Source organism: Lepidochelys kempii, chromosome 8 (assembly GCF_965140265.1).
Source record: "Lepidochelys kempii isolate rLepKem1 chromosome 8, rLepKem1.hap2, whole genome shotgun sequence".
NCBI classification, from domain to species: domain Eukaryota; kingdom Metazoa; phylum Chordata; order Testudines; family Cheloniidae; genus Lepidochelys; species Lepidochelys kempii.
In genome coordinates this window covers 78,008,055-78,024,724 of record NC_133263.1, presented here as the reverse complement: position 1 = coordinate 78,024,724, position 16,670 = coordinate 78,008,055, and the positions used below count along the sequence as shown (strand labels likewise).

Below are 16,670 nucleotides of genomic sequence, written 5' to 3'. Positions count from 1 at the left end.
AGGAATTAAGGTCATGACTCAGCATTGTATTTCACCATTTAACTATTTCTCATTCTGCAATTTCAAAATTGCATTTGTAATAAAAGTAGGATAACTTATTAATGGGGGTACCGAACAATATCCAACTCCTTTTACATGGAAGTAAAATGTGAAAACCCCCACTCATGCAATATATCAGAAGTGAGGGGTAAAGCTTCGTAAAGCCACAATTTGATCCTCTCTAAAGTTAAGCAAGGATCTCACTAATGTGCATCAAGATATAGGATATACAAAGGATTTTTTTGTGATGGGCAGGAAATAAACTAATACTGCCACGCACTAGCACAATTTAGGGGACCTGATTTTTACACCCATTTTACACTAGTGTTAAGAGTTCACTGCAATTACAATTCCTCAATTTATACCATCATAAGCCAGATGAGACTGTCTCACTAGAAACCATGTGTTTAGAATATCCAGCATACTGACAAGAACAGAACTCAGGCTGCTTAGACTTAGACAACAATAAGCCTTATATTGTTGTAGCACTTAATAAAACAGAATGAACCCGACTTAAAAATGAAATGAAATCAGGTCACTCAAATGTAGAATTAGCTCAAAGCATAAAATGCCTTCTATAATCACTCAATTACTCTACTGTAGATTCTTTAGGCAACTCAGATAAAGTGTTCTAAGTTTTTTTTTCAAATTCTTCTCCCTTACTTCTTCCATCACCCATAACAGACTACTTAGAAAGTGAACAGTTACAGAAAGCTGGGGCTTTAAGAGGCTATTCTATAACTGAATCTTATGTTAATACTAAACATCTTTAATATTCACAAACAAAACTTGGTTTTACATTAGTTAAGGTTGCTCTAATCAATAAACAAAATAAAAAATTAGGAAATATAAAGTTAGGTTCTAAAGTCAAGTCTCTCAAATTAGGAAATGCTAGAATAAATGTTGCCCACACAACCTTAATTTGACCCCCTTGTGAGTATGCATTATGATAGTCTAATTATATGATTGTTTTAACTTCACAGGACTCCCAATATGCTCAAATCTGCTTTGGCAGTGAACTGAGGTTGTGCAGTGAAGGGGCTTGTCTGTAGGGACCTCATTTGTTGCAGAAGTTGGCAGGGGACTGTAGGAAGAGAAAAGATGGTCTTTGTAAGGGCAGCTGAATGTCATCTTGGAGATTTGGATTCTGTCCCTGCCACCAAGTTCCTATGTGATGCTAGGCACATCACTTAGAGCATGTCAATGCTGCAATTAAAAACCCATGGTCGCCCATATCAGCTGACTTGTGGGACTTAAGCTAAGGGGCTGTTTAATTACACTGTAGACATTTGGGCTCAGGCTGCAGCTCAGGCTCCAAGACTCTGCGAAATGGTAGCTGTAGCCAGAGCCCAAATGTCTATACTGCAATTAAACAGACCTTTAGCCTGAATCAGCTGGCATGAGTCAGCCACAGGTGTCTAATTACAGTGCAGATATGCCCTCACATAAAATTCACCCCAGATCGTCACTTCTGCATGTAATTAAAGGCAGTATCATAAAGTGCATGCACAAAGGGTCTGAATTAAGGTTTCCTGGGCAATATTCATTCTGGCATTTCCAAACTTAGCATGTTTCACTTTGCAACCTTTTCATCCTTAACTTTATATTTCCTTTTTTTTTTTTTAAATTTATACATGAGTGCAACCTTAACTAGTTAGTATTTTTGTAAATGCCCTTTGTTAAATAGAAAAATGTGCTATTTAAATAACAAAACTTGTCTTCTCTGTATACTGGATTGCTACTATCTTTCTGCAGCTCCCTATTTCACCACCCATTGCCATATTGACAAATACACTAAGTAATTCAACTGCATTCAAACAAAACACTTTTTAATGCAATCTCAGTTTTGCTGCAACTTCTAAATTACTAGTGAGGAAACAGTAACTTGGATATGGTTTTGCAGTGTGGCTGTTCACATCTGGGCACCAGTTAGTCCTACTAATTCTGGTGAAGATATACCCTGAAGAGGTTTCTGTTAATCAGGGGAAACCATCTGATCCTATTGGGATCCAGGAAGTGGGTGAGCAGAAACCTGCCCCCTGTTAAAGCCTAAGCGGGGGATCCACAGGACCTGGAAGCCAAGTTATTTCGGGGGACAACTAATAAAACCACAGGAACAGGAGTGCTGTCAAAGGGTCAAACAAAGGGAACCTGACGGGGACACAGAGCAGAAGATGGAAGGAAAAAGCAAAATACTCCAGTGAGGGAATCTCTTGTTGTACTATATATGGACTGGGAAGAAGGCTTCAATTTCTGTTTCTTCAATCTCAAAAATGTGGGAAACAAACAGAGAAGGCTGGCATCATCTTGCTAAATGTCACTAAATCTGAAGTACTTTTGAATCTTGTTCTGGTTTCCTTCTGCTTATCAGCAATTTTAAGCGTTTTGGTACAAGGAACTGAATTAACAGCCAAATGACAGAATCACAAATGCTACAATTATTTTAGTGTCTAGCAGAACCTGGAACCGGATATGAGGAGGAAGCTAACTCAAGTAGGACTTCAGAAATGCTTTAGCCTCGATTGCCAACTAACATATCAAAGAAGGCAATTTTAGTAATACTTCTGGTGTTTTATTTCTTCAAAACTTTGTAGCAACATTGAACTATTAGTCCAAACTGGTGAATTTAAAGATGGAGAAAACAAATTTTCAAGCATTACAGCATGCGAAGTTTAAAATTTCTTAGCTAACATAAAAACAGGCCAAGTGCCAAATTTACACATTTTTAACCTTGTGCACTATTACATTAAGCATTAGGGGGGTGAAAAAGCTGATGCTGAATTTCTCTTTATATTCTCAGTGCAAATGGCTAAATATACTAACACATCACTAACCTATATTTTTCTGACTATTCTTTTGCCCATATTATTGGCAGCTCAGAGTGCACAGTCCAAGTGCCATACGAGGTAACTTAAAAATCCAGGTGCTAAGTTGTAAGCTTATGAACTCCCTATTGTGAAGAAATTTCCTGCTTTTTGAAACTTTTATTGTTCTTGTGCCACAACTTGCAGTCATTCATATTTGATGATTTAGAATAATGAAAGCGCTGCTCCACACAAGAACACATTCCTGCTTTATTTAGAACCATGGTTCCCAAACTTTAGTACTGCATTTCCCTTACAGATATTTTAGACATTTGTGGCTCCCCACAATTATGTTTTTAAACCAACCCACTGCAACTTTTATTCAACTACATATAGTTTAATTATCCAATCTGGGTTTTAAAAATTACAAACTGAAAACATTAATTTTTTGGCATGTTTGGGGACAGCCTAAGATTTCAGTGAGAATGTGCCTGTTCCAAACTGCATAGTTGTACATTTGGTTGAATCTGATAGTGCCAGATGTAAGTTGTTTTCAGAGTTTAATTTTTTTTCTATATTTAGTTTTCACAGAAATCATGGCTGAAAACCTAATCTCTCAGAGGTAACTGGAAGCAAATGGAAACAGCACTTTTACAGCTTCGTCTCCGAGTTCTTCATACTGATGTAACAGAACTCCTAGATTTATATTTGAAAAATTGGTCTTTAGCATGTAATCACTTGACAATTTTGATAGTTTCTTGAGCAAGTTACTTAAGGTTGGAATGGAGTAAACAGTGAGAATGGGTTTCAAATCAATCTAGAGATTTGCATTGGACTCCAGGAAAATATTCATCAAAATGGGAATACAATCCAGTTTATATTTGGTCTTTAATAGCATTCTGATCACTTTCACTCCATTTTTTAAAGAAGTCTGACATTTATTTGTATTCCTACCTTGAAGTGATAGGTTCAGACCATTCAATTTATCAAATGTGTCCATCAGGTAAGCTAATTTAGTCAAGAAGTCCACATTATACATGTAATCTGCAAGGCCTCTTTTCCAGAGGAAAGTTCTGATGTAACAAAATTCAAAGACCACTGTAACACTTTCCCATGTGACAACCACCTGACTTGTCTGTGAAACAGAAGCTCAGTGTGGTCAGGGCCCATCTGTTTGTACGGCAAATGAAAAAGATAACTGCTTGAGATTTTATAAACAATTTTAATAAGAATGGGTGAAGACTTTGTACTTCAGGTTGCAACTTCAACATCAAGACTCGGTAATGAATCATCCAATGTCCAAATTGCTGCTAGTACCACTATCTTTACTCATGCTGCAACCTCATTGTTCTTTTTGGTCATGACTGCTGCCCCATCTTTGCAGAGTCCCACTGTAACAGGACCCAGGCAGGCCCCTCTATCTTCTGCGCCCACAAACCAGCCAGAGACCTCTGCTTTGGTGCAATCACCCTTGCTTTTTATTTACAGTATAAATTCCCACCATCTTGTAGCTACATATAGCATCAGGCTCACAGCCTCAAGGACTGCTAACAAGGCCTGCAGCTGTTCCCTATTTGTCTCTTAGGCCTGGGCTTACTCCAATTCCCCATCCTGATTGGAGCTGGCATGACAGAGGTCTGGCTCAGGGTTTCCTAGCCAGCACCCTGTTACACCCACACACAAAGCCCAGTTAAGACCCTCCATACATTATGAATTTATCAAGGATCTTGAGTATTTCCTCAATGGTAGTTCAGGTTGGGATTTCTTGAAAAGTTCAGTTATTGTCCTGGCTTTGGCAATGGAAGCTCACTGTGAGTAAATATTAGTAAGGCTGTCTTAAATAAAAGATAAGTATATACAAGCAAGCAAACATTTTTGTTTTAGAAGTCTTTTTGCTGCAGTGAGCAAGTCATCAGAAATCACTGACACACTCACTTTTTGGTGCTGTCAAATGAAAATTAATTGAATGATTTTTACAAGACCATAAATTAAATATTTGCTTCTGGGTTGAAAACTATATTACTAACTGCACCACTGTTAAAGAACTTTTCATAGTTCTACTAAATCTTTGTGAACTGATGCTTTTATTGGGAGTTCATTGACAAAGCAAATGCTGTAGTTATTTTGAAGATAGTCTTTTTATGATACTATGCCACTCAGTTTAAAATGTGACAGATTTAAAAATCAGAAGAAGAGACACTCTTCACTCCTCCTTCCACCACTATCAAATTGGGTTAGTCTACAGGGGAAGTTACTCTTCAGAGTTTGAGTTTTAAAAACCTGGCAAATCCAGGCTGTGCAGTTCCAAGCAATGGTTTTACACATGAGTTTAATAGGATAAAAAATCTGAAATATTCTTTAAAAGATCACTACAACATGATGTTGTATCTTACGACAACCATGGTAAAAGAATCCAATATTTGATATGAAATAACTGAAAAGTCAATCTTTATTTTTTTTATCCAATTTGTAAATGCAACTAGTACTAGTGCTTCCTTAATCAATCACTTTGGCAATTCTGACCTAGTCTCACTGGCTTTATCAAATTGGTACTCAATGAGCCAGCTTCAAATCACAAACGTGACTTGACAGTTTCTCCAACAAGGCAGCAGACTGAGTAAGAAAGGACAGAAGGATAATCAAAATAAGTACTGAACCCTACTAGGGTCATTTCTTTAATGCACTTGCCACAAAATCCAAGCAAGAGCACTGCGGCAGAGTAAAGCAATATAAAGACATAGCTTTCTTTCACCAGGAAATCAAGTATTACCTCATATCATTTCTGTTTCCCTTTAAATATACAGCATATCCTGTTGAATAGCCTTACTGAAATGGAAACTCGATGTACACTGTAAAGCCTTGAGCCTGCAAAGACTTATTAACATGCTTAACTTTACACACTGTAGTCTCTATGAAGTCACTGACTACTCACATGCTGAAATCTTATCTACTCCATTCCCCAAACTTCCAATGTCTGAGATGGAGCCAGAATTTCACCAGCTGTAAGTTTAAATACATACATAAGCCTTTGCAACATCAGAGCCAAAAACTGGGAGGCCTAAGAAATGAACTACCACAAAGCTACCACAGCTTCAGAAATCCCTCTAATTCCACAACACACATTTTCAGCATGTCCCAGTATAAAATTTCATTAATCTTAAGAATAGTTATACAATAAAATTTGTGATTTTCTTAAACACTGCATTCTAAATGAAGAACTTCTAAACGGTGCCCAAATTAACCTCCACTGTGTGTCTATAGGGCAATTATTGCGGAATACATGACTATAAATATTGAAACATAGGTTTTTACACTGTTAGCTTGTTAGATGTAATTAAGAATCTATCAGTGTAAAATGTTTTATTTTTGCATATATCTAGAAACATTAAGTCAAGATGATAGAACAGAAGTTTGTGTGTGAAATGCGTTAATAAAATGCTATACAAAATACTAGTATTGTGTAGATTGGAGAATTTTCTTAAACATATGCCTTTTAGTATAAGAAAGTTAAGATGATTCACTGGACACTTGAATGTAAAAATTAAGATTTCTTTAACTTCAAGTAGGGTGGCATCTCTCATCACCCCTAACTGTTAGAAATTATAGTTATAGCTTAGTCATTCCCTGGGAAAGTGACATCTAGACGCTTATGCCTACAATATCCAACTTGGTGGTTATGTACAACAAAGCATTCTCAAACTGGAAAGACAATAAGCCAGAGGAGTGACATTTATAACACCTGAGAAATGGTTTTGCAGAGTCTGATCATAGTTGGTCAACAGACTACGTAGCGCAAAGAACTGATTTGTTACACAATTAAGCTTCAAATGAGTACTAGAGTGCACTGATCTTCAACAGCTAACTCAAATCTTGGCTCCAGATTTTACTAGTGCAATAGTGTCCAAGGTCTGACATCTATAAGACATATCTTTGGAAAATAACCCAAACATTATCTCATTTAGTATATAGGATGGGTTAGGGTCAGAGCTGAAAAGTTCAAATGTTGCAGCTGAAAAGTAATCACATTGACAGGGATCCTGTATCTCCTACTAGTTTTCACAACATATACTGGTAACGATCTTATTCTTTTCTCTTCCCACTTGTAATATTTCCCACCTGTTTAAAAAAAAAATGCACAAAACTTTCCCATTAGTATAAAGCAAATATAGGCATTTTCCAGAATTTATGTTAAACTAATCTCATTAAACTCAATTTAAACACTGTCAGATGAAAATGTGCATGACCTTTCGTTAAGTCAGACAATGATTGAACTGCAATATTTCTTCAAGTATTTTCTCAGAGAAAATATTGTTAATCTGTGTGACAAACCATAAATCCTTATCCCATTGTACAGGCATCAAAGGGAGAAGGCTGAGTGGCTACAGCATGAGCCAAAAGGAAAGTGCTAAAGAGAGGGGAATACCAATTAGTTCCGCAGCCTTCAGTTAATTTATTTTTTGGAAAGCCTGCAAGTAGGGGGACATCTTAATTATTCATAATCATTTTAAATTGAGACCTGAACATGGTCTAAGGAAACTCGGAAAAATATATAGTATTTGCATAAAAGCAGCAGCAGCATCTGCAAAGAACAATTTTCTTGACACTCCCCACCCCAACTCCACGTATACAGTCTGATAGCGGCCAGGGGTTCAACTATGATAAATAGCAATGAAGAGGGCCGGCAACACTGCCTGAAGTCTACAAGTTTCCATTTTCAGTTAATTTAACCTTTAAATCTCAGTAAAGTAGTCCAGGATAGCAAGTTTTGTTTCCTGAAGTGGAGAGTTGTCAAAACATTGAACACACAATCTTATGGCTCTGGAAGACCGCTGCAGGATGTATGAAAAGGCCCACTCTCAGCATCATGAATATTAAGAATTCATCTGATAATAACTATCTGAACTCCACTGTATGTGGTCAGATTGATCATAAATTACTCCCACTGGTAAAATTGTATCTACTCAGCCAGTTAAAATAATACAATCCTGACAGGTGTCTAACCTGTTCTTAAAGACTTCCAACAACAGTGATTTCACAACCTCCCAGGGAAGCCTATTTGAGTGCTTATTTTTATATAGTTAGTAAGTTTTCTTTAATATCCAACCTAAATCTCTCTTGCTGCACATTAGGCCCTTTACTACTCACCCTACCTTCAGTAGAAATGGAGAACAATTGATCACAGTCCTCTGCAAAACTGCCCTTAGCATATTTGAAGACTTATCAGGTCCCTCTCCCCCCCCCCCCCCCCCCCGACTTGGTCATGTTCTCTCGGAACTAAACATGCCCATATTTTTTTCCCCCCAACCTTTCCTCATAGGTCTAACTTCTGCTTATAGTGAAGTCCATGGTACAGTTTTTGAAAATCTCACTCATGGAGAAAAGGTAATACAATGTTTTAAATACAGATCCTTAGTACCAATCAAGGACTGCTTCCTCTCCCCACTGCAGGATTCTTGTATTTCTTCAGGTGCTATCTCTGGGTGTGTGCTATAGGTTTTTTTTATTCCATCCCACCTCTAATACTGAAACACGTTATTATGAATAAGATCTGTTCAGGTATCAAGTAGCATAGCTTGTGTATTTTGAATTTGTTGTAGAGTAAACATTACGCATTGTATTTTAACTTCATCTTCGAGCAGTCCTTTTTCAACTACAATAGCCTCTTTTATTGGCATTCTTTCATCCCCCAAAGGAACCAGTCTTTCATCTTAACGGTCTTCAGATTTTCCAGCCCTCATACTAAGGCACTTCACTAATTTCTCTAACTATATAATATTCATCAGATTTTTTTCAAGTCCCCACACTTAGACTTTTTGAAATCTAATATACTTCTACTACTGCATTCTCCAAACCCTCTCTCACATTACGCTGAAATTAACTAGTTGCTGATGACTGCTAGGTCTTCTCCTTATTTTCATGTTCTCACTCAAGTGTTCCCTATCCATAGGAAGGGAATCCAGTATTTTCCCCACTTTCAATTCTCTGTCTAGATAGTTACTTTGTCCTTTACAAGTCTTTAAAACACATGTCAAATATATTTAATTAAAGGGGATCCACTTAGTAGCTATGTGAAGGTTTTTCATTTTTATGACAGGAAAAAATAACCAAAGACATTTACATATTGTAGAGAAGGCTAAAATACAATCACAGAACAAGTAAACTCAGCACAAAATGGAGGGACCTTACAGTTGTCCCTGACACAGGATAGGCCTTTAAAGAGGCTCATGTATTTAATACTCAGTTTGGGAATTGGAGACAGAGGTGCAACCTTTCTAAAGCATTGAATAGAAGAATCCACTGTACTAAAATCAAACTATCATCTTAAGCAGCTCGCCATAGTGTCAAAACTTTAGATTCAGGACTAATGAACCTGGTGTCAAGGCAAATTATCTTCAAATCCAAGGTCTTGCAATGTCTAAAGTGAAGTGTCCAGGAAGATCTTAAACACTGAGTGTCAATCCAGAAATTTTTCTATTAATTCTCCTTTAACACAGCTGGAAGGCAGCAGCTTCTCCTCTAGCACAACCTCACTAGTACCAAGTTGATAATTGGTATGGCACTAGCATACTGCCATCTCTTTAATTACTTCACAAATTGTACCTCTCTGTTCCAACACTTCAGATAGGAAAATCTTCTCACCCCATTTTAGTTATTCCTACTACTAGCATCAGTTGCCACTTTAGACCTTCACTTCATATACATCAGATGGATGGGGCACCATGACAGAACTTTAAGCTAGTACTGGGTAGAAGGAGAATATTTGCATATATAGTTTTCCTTCCTCCTTCTATGATCTTTTTCCACTAGTACATACAAAATTAAGCTAAAACCTATATCAATGTAATGCTATGGTTGAAAAGGGAAGCATTCAAGAGACTGGAAACACAACACAACATTAAAGTTTTTGGATTTAATATCAAGCACCTTTGAAGCCTGCCAAAAACATAACTCACAAGGCATATTTTGTACAAAGATTATTAGAGTAGTGTGTAGGATGTGAATACAGGGGTGCATTGCACCAGTCACCTATTATAACTGATTCCTGTTAACTCAGTGTTTTCACATCTATTCTCCCTCTCCCACAACCTTAACAAAAAAATGAAGTCCAGCTTTGTATGCTCTTTTACAGTTAAAGTGTGGCTGGCAGAGCCCCTCACAATCTCCCATCCCCATTTCTCCAACTACCAGATTTTGGGGAGTGGGGAGAGAGCTCGGGACCTCTGCCTTGCAGCAGAGTAGTGGGATAGAATCTTCTGCCCAACAGGGAGGTGGGTCTCGTGGCTTCAGCCTGCGGGATGTGCCTGCTGGGGTTCAGGGCAGCAGCAGGGCAGGGCTGAAGCCCCAAGCCTCGCCAGGAGCATCCTGTGGGGTTGAAGCCCTGAGTCCCAGGAGGTGTGCCCCGGCTCTTGAACTTCTGAAGATTGTCGTATACGGCTTGGAGGGTCAGTAAGTTTGGCCGGCCCTGGTTTTATCATGCAATTTGTGCCTATACCATCACCACATACTTGTGCAGTTTTTCCTAGGTCAGCTGCCAGGTCTATATTCCTATTCCATTTAATATTGTGTGTCTGTTTCCAGTCAAGTAAAACTTACTAGAATTATCTTGTCAAGTGCTGACACCTGGATTTTAGTGAATTGCAACTGACTGTCAGCAAGTCTTCCTTCATATAAAGTGAGAGCAAGAGCAGAATGGCAAGGAATTCACACAAAAATAAAGCATGTAGAGAGGCTGGAATCCTTAAAGCTTACACATAGTGAGTGGTCCCCTGGAGTTTGCTATCTATTGTAACAGATCATTCTTCATGTAAGATACCTTGTTTATGGTAGCACACGTCTAAGGATCTCCTACTGGATTTACAAACGTTAAACCTTTCACTGCACCAGTAGGGTGAAGTTACACACAGATCTGTTACCATTTAAAAAAAAATATATATATAAAGAATGATTAAAACCAATATACAATGTATGTTACGAAAGAGCTAGAAAATTCAAAATTCAGGTCAACCATTTATGCCATTCTGTTACATAAGTTTAAAATTCACTAATCTGTCAGACTGAAATAAGAGCTTTTTCTGTATGGACCGAGTCCAGGAAGTGTTTTATACTCACGCTCTCTCTGTTGGCTTACTAGCTATAGTAATTTCCAGAAATGTGCTGACATTTTTGAATATATGAGCACAAAGTAAAAAATAAAGCCAGTTAATTTCTTGCTCCATCAGAACCATAGAAAGGAAACCTGAAGTAGTTATTGGAATTTAGTAACATTGAAATAATTAGGCTTACTATTGTGATGTATACTTTATCTATAGATTTTTGGCTATAATTACTGATAGTTATTTTCAAACTGCTCTATTTTGAAAACTATGGAGATTAAAATAAAATGAAAAAAATTATTCAGTGTCCTTTAATACTTGGGTCCTTAGGGCAATAATGGCTGCTGCCAAAAACAAACGAACAGTTATTCCTATCCTTCATTTCTTCCCTTCTCCCCTCAAATCCCAGTCATTCTTCCAATCAACCAAAGTTGAACAGGGTTCCCACCAAAGCTAGTTAGTAGTACCCAAGTGACCAGAAGGGCGACTGTAGAAAAACGAAAGGTGCTTGTACTCATACCTGAGCATTGTCTCAGAAGCTGAACTGTGCCAAACTTTCAAATTCAGATCATCTCTATATTGGACTGTCATGTAATAGCTGTATTTCCCCATGACTTAAATGAGGTTCTAATTAGAGTATTTATACAAGTCTAGGAAACTTATTACTTAATTTAAAAAGTTTCAGAAAGTGTTTTGAAGGTTTGCTTTAAACTTACCTTTCTGGTTTCAAACTGAGCTTCTTCTTGGCAACACTCTCTGCAGAATGGATCTAGTTGATTCAAGCTAAATTGTCCCAGAAGGTTGCAAGAACTACATAGCAAGTTACTGGAAAAACCTAGTTCTCTGCATGCTTCTGATGATAACTGCGCCCCATACACAGATATCTGAAAGCGAACAAACAATCATTACATATTTTAGCATTTAAAATAATTATTTGCAGTTGTGGGAAAGGAATGCTGTTTGATAGCTAGTCTGGACTCTTGGGTTCTACTCTTGACTCTACAACTAATTGGCTTTTTCAGTTTAGGTAAATCACTTAAACTCGTGTAGCATTGTACATCTGCAGTGGAGAGTTGTAGCATATGTGCTCCTGAGGATGTAGCAGTGGGCAGTTTCTTGAAGCCTACTATGCTTTCCTGCTTCAAAACAGCCCCTGGTACAGCTGTTCTTGCATACAAGTTCAGGAAATAGCTCAGCAGGCCTAGTTGTGTGTGTGTGCATGGTCTAACAACACACTTCAGCTATGAAAAAACATTCTGGCCCCACACAGCTTTCACCCTGGACAGTTCAGCCCATTACCGTATGATTACAGCATTCATGAGTGAAGGGAGCAACAGGAAGAGAAATAAAACATGAATGCTTAGAAGAAAAAAAGGCAGAGAATGTAATGAACCCAAAATGAAACTTGGCAATCATCAATACATTAAGTATTATTACTCCTAAATAATTTATTATTATTTTCATCTTTCAATGGGAGAATGAACATGTTAAAACTGGCTCTTAAACTTTTTTTTTACTGGTGAGGCCTTTCACATAGCAAACCGCTGAGTGCAACCCCCCCTTGTAAACATATAAAAAAAAGGTATTTTTAATTTAACACCACTATAAATGCTGGAGGCAAAGCGGGGTCCCGACCCCCAATTTGAGAACTCCTGTGTTAAAAGGTATAAATTGCCTAGGAAGGCTGTGGAATCTCCATCATTGGAGATTTTTAAGAGCAGGTTAGATCAGTGGTCCCCGAAAGTTCCTCCTTGTCATAGCTTGGGAACCTCTGGTCTAGATAATACTTAGTCCTGCCATGAGCACAGGGGACTGAAGTAGATAACCTCTGGAGGTCCCTTCTAGTTCTATGATTCTATAACATTTCCTTTAATTTTCTTCCTATGGTACTTTCAGTAGCTGTGTGTTTTGCAACTCAGTGAAAAGGGATAAATATTGTATTTAATACAATCCTACATTTTTTGGGAGGATGGGGAAAATAAGGGTATTTAAAAAAAATGTAAGCGACCACTGCTCATCAACACTACAGAAAGGGAGAAGTCTTGCAGATCAGATATAGCAAGGGCAGCAATAACACAATATTCTCCTCACAATACAACCTCCATAAACCACGAGCCGAAGGGGGCAGCCACACAGCCCTTTTACAAAATCCAAACCACTCCCTGCTCTTGGTACTGAGAAGGCCAAGCTCTAACCAATACTACGGTACGGTGTCGGGTCAGGGATGCATATGGACAACATCCAGTTGGAAGGAGAAGATCAGCAAACTCGTTTCCCGAGTTACCGCCCAGCCCCGAGAACAACAACTCTTTAGTGATAGTCAACCCAGGTTAGAGCCGAGAGGGTAACCCGGGGAGGAGAGACTCTACCTCTCACAACCAAATCAGAGCAACCCACCCTCCTAAACCGTATCCACCACGGGCGTCAGCCAGTGCAGGACCAAGCCCTCCCTTCGGGCGGGACAATCAGCGCCGCCGCTTTCTAGAAGGCGCAAGGAGGGAGAACGGCGCAGGCGGGAGCAGGGGGAAAGAATGGGCCGCTGTCAGTTACGGAAGAAGAAACGAGCATGAAAAGAGCCACCCCGGCCGCTAGGCCACGTCTCTCTCTGTCACTCGCTGCCCCCGCCTCAGCCGGCATCTCTCTGCCCGCCAGGCCCTGTGGGCTTTAGTCTCCCTAGGGAGGAAGGTACCCACAGCAGCCCTCTCCCTCGAGCCCAGCCAGATTGGAAACCGCCCTCACCGCCTGCAGCACCGCCAGGAACCAAAGGGGCCAGCACCCCGGAGCCGTTAATCCTGTAACTGCCGCCATTTCAGTGCGGGTCTGCGCTGTCAGTACCGCCGCCGGGAGGTTACTCTCAAGACCCCGCCCTCGTAGGGTGACTTTTCGCTGCCTACGGCGAAAGAAACAAAATGCACGAGTAGGGCCCTTACACCGCCGAGGAAAAAGATTATCCCAGGGCTCTATACGTAGAGAATCTGCAGAGGAACTACCTGGCCCCATCAAGGGAAGGGCTTTATAATGTAGCTGGAGATATCATTTCGGAAATTTACTCAGGCATCAACGTAGTAAGCCCACTGGGGTCCTTTTTCTTTTTATAACCTACAGCGAACAGACCTCTCATCCTGAAGATTGGCAACCAGATTAACCAATGGCGCTGCGAATTTGCTGATTGCCGCGGTGCCAATGCCCAATAATATATAGATATGTGGGCCGGACTTCAGAGCAGGTATCCAATGGAGAAGGAACGCGTGTGGGAGGGGCGTCACGTCCGTACATCCATTTTATTGGGGTGGAGCATTTGTGGGCGGTGTATTGGACTGACCGGCCAATGGGATAGGGGAGAGGGTGGGGCGCAGGAGATGCCGCCCAATGGTGGAGGGGCCGTGGGTAGAGCGTGTGTTTTGCTAGTCAATGGTGGGGTTAGGTGGGGGTGTGCGCGGTTGGGCGTTCGGTTGCTGAGCAGCGCACGCAGGCGGCGGGCGGGGAGTGAGGCTAGTGAGGGGCGGGCTGGCTGGCTGGCGCGGGGGGCGGCTGGGACAGTCCTGGCGGGGGGCGGCTCTCGAGGGATGTGAGAGCCGTGTGTGTCCCTTCGTGCGCCTCACTGCTACCCTCGCGCGCTGCGTCCCTGCGCCCGGCTGAGGCTCCCCTCGGCCTCCCCGGCCGGGCCCCACGTTATGTCGTGATCCCGGGCGGGCGGCGCTGCTGCTGCTGCTCATGGGGCTGCTCAGGATTATGCTGCCGCCCAAGTTGCAGCTGCTGGCGGTGCTGACGTTCGGGGTGGCCGTGCTCTTCCTGGAGAACCAGATCCAGAAGCTGGAGGAGTCCCGCGGCAAGCTCGGTAAGTGCGAGCGGGCCAGGGCCAGGGGGCACTTAGGGAGAGAGAGGCGGTGGAGGGGAGCGGAGGGGCTGGGGCTATTGCTGTGGTTGAGGGACAGGGCTGGGGAGAGCCGGGGCCACAAGCTCAGAGGAGGGACGAGGCCCAAGGACCAGAAGCTCTGAGGTGGGATGGGGGCATAGGTGAGGTACGGGGACTATACACGTGTGGGGTGGATACTACACAGAGCTGAGAGGGAAGGGTACCGTGAGCAAAGGTGGAGCTGGCGGGGAAGGGGAGAGAGGGCAGTGCACAAATCTGGAGTATCTGGAGGATGAGGAATTGCAAAGCGTAACCCCCTCCCTTTCTTATATTGAACCCACTGATGTGGGAACATAACTCTTCTTCTCCCATGTGGCCCTTGTATTTACAAGTCTGGAAATTCTAAGTAACTTGAGCGATATGATTTGGGGGACCCTGCAAAAGAGGTTGTAAACAGTAGAGGAAGCAGCCGTGACCTTTAAGTTTGTATGCACATTATGCAGAATCGTGAAACCAACGAGAGATTGGTGTTTTGGGAAAATGTATAGTTATAAAGAATCTAAATGCACATTCTTTCTCGGAAAGGGAAAGGAAAGTTAAAGATCAGTATTGTGCTATTAGCAGCTGCTGGCCTCTGTGTGTATTGTGCGAGATGCAGTTGGAGATTGAGGAGCAGCAGTGATACCTGAAGGAAGCCCAGCTCTGGTTCCTCCTCCTCCGTGTGCTGCTGCACATATTTTTGCCTAATCGCCTTTATTTTGACATAATAACAAAGAAAAATACAGAAGATAATTATAGTTAAAACATGCATGTTTGGTGAAAATCGTCTTAAATTATTGTAATTATAAATTAGTGTGATTTGTTTTACTCTTACTGAACACAGGTTTTAAATACCGCTATTTAGCAGGCGGTGGTGGTGTTACTAGCCTCATATGCTCTGTTATGAAACAGTAGTTAAACAGTATAAAACTAGGTCCTAATAACTGTCATATAAAATTGTTTTTTCCTGTTAAAAAAAGTTTCACTCTTCAGTTATAATTTTTCTGCTAAAATAACACTTTACTACTTCATGTGTACATTAAATGTCAGACTGCAGAACCAACAAGCATCGGGATTAAACCTGATCAAAATGAGGAAATGCTGTTTCTAAGACAATACAGTTTATTTATGCAAGAGTTGTAACTGGAGAGCAGTGGGACCCCCAGAAATACCTAGGCATGGTGTGGTGGGCAGAAAACAAGTTCAGTGCATGTTTCTGATTCCCTAATCTGCTCAATATTAGTAGTTTGTGGTAAAATTCTTAATATTTGAATGTTTATGAGTTAATCCAAGAAAAAAGGGAATGACTGGATGAGCGGTCTGAAACTTACTCAACTAAAAGTTATTAATATTTGAAGGATGATTTTGTTTTTTTCATAGTTTAAATATTTTAAGCAATGGTGTTCAGTGAAAAAGGGAAATACTTGTTATGGAATCAGAGAATATTTTGAGCAGATATTGTTGATAGAGCAGTCGAGGTTTAGTTTTGTGCAAGTCTATTTTTAATTGTTCGATGCCAGTGGTTTCAGTGCATCTAATGCTGGCAATGGATGTCATGCAGGAAAATCCAACTCCTGGCACAAAAGGATTAATGTAATGCAATGCGAGAGTGAAGAGTAGTGCTGGTAAGATTTCCCAACCCTTTGCTCCTCCTTAATATATATGCACTGGACATGATTAAGTTACATATTTCGAGGATTGAAATATACAACTCAGTCTGCCTCAAGAAAAGAATCATATCACTCTGTTTTGCTGATGCTCTTTTTATTTTTTAAAAATGCTTAAACTCTGTTTCTGAGCTTCGATATTAAAATATAATGGGAAATACTGCCTTATAAC

General features: G+C 40.4%; 2 protein-coding genes across 3 annotated transcripts in view; one reads left to right on the top strand and one right to left on the bottom strand.

The window, feature by feature from the left end:
• SELENOF (selenoprotein F) overlaps nucleotides 1-13,792 on the bottom strand; it is a 36,202-nt gene extending 22,410 nt beyond the window's left edge. Inside the window, exons 1-2 of the mRNA XM_073357158.1 lie at nucleotides 13,676-13,792; nucleotides 11,653-11,820 (exon numbers count right to left, since the gene is read on the bottom strand). Of these exons, the coding sequence (XP_073213259.1) occupies nucleotides 11,653-11,820; nucleotides 13,676-13,744 (237 nt within the window). The 5' untranslated portion in view covers nucleotides 13,745-13,792. The remainder of the gene's footprint in view (nucleotides 1-11,652; nucleotides 11,821-13,675) is intronic.
• A 647-nt stretch (nucleotides 13,793-14,439) lies between these two features.
• Nucleotides 14,440-16,670, top strand: part of HS2ST1 (heparan sulfate 2-O-sulfotransferase 1) — a 163,306-nt gene continuing 161,075 nt past the window's right edge. The window contains exon 1 of one of the 2 annotated variants that reach the window (XM_073357156.1): nucleotides 14,440-14,774. In XM_073357156.1, coding sequence (XP_073213257.1) covers nucleotides 14,651-14,774 — 124 coding nt within the window. In that variant the 5' untranslated portion in view covers nucleotides 14,440-14,650. The remainder of the gene's footprint in view (nucleotides 14,775-16,670) is intronic. The other variant, XM_073357157.1, reaches the window with a different exon arrangement.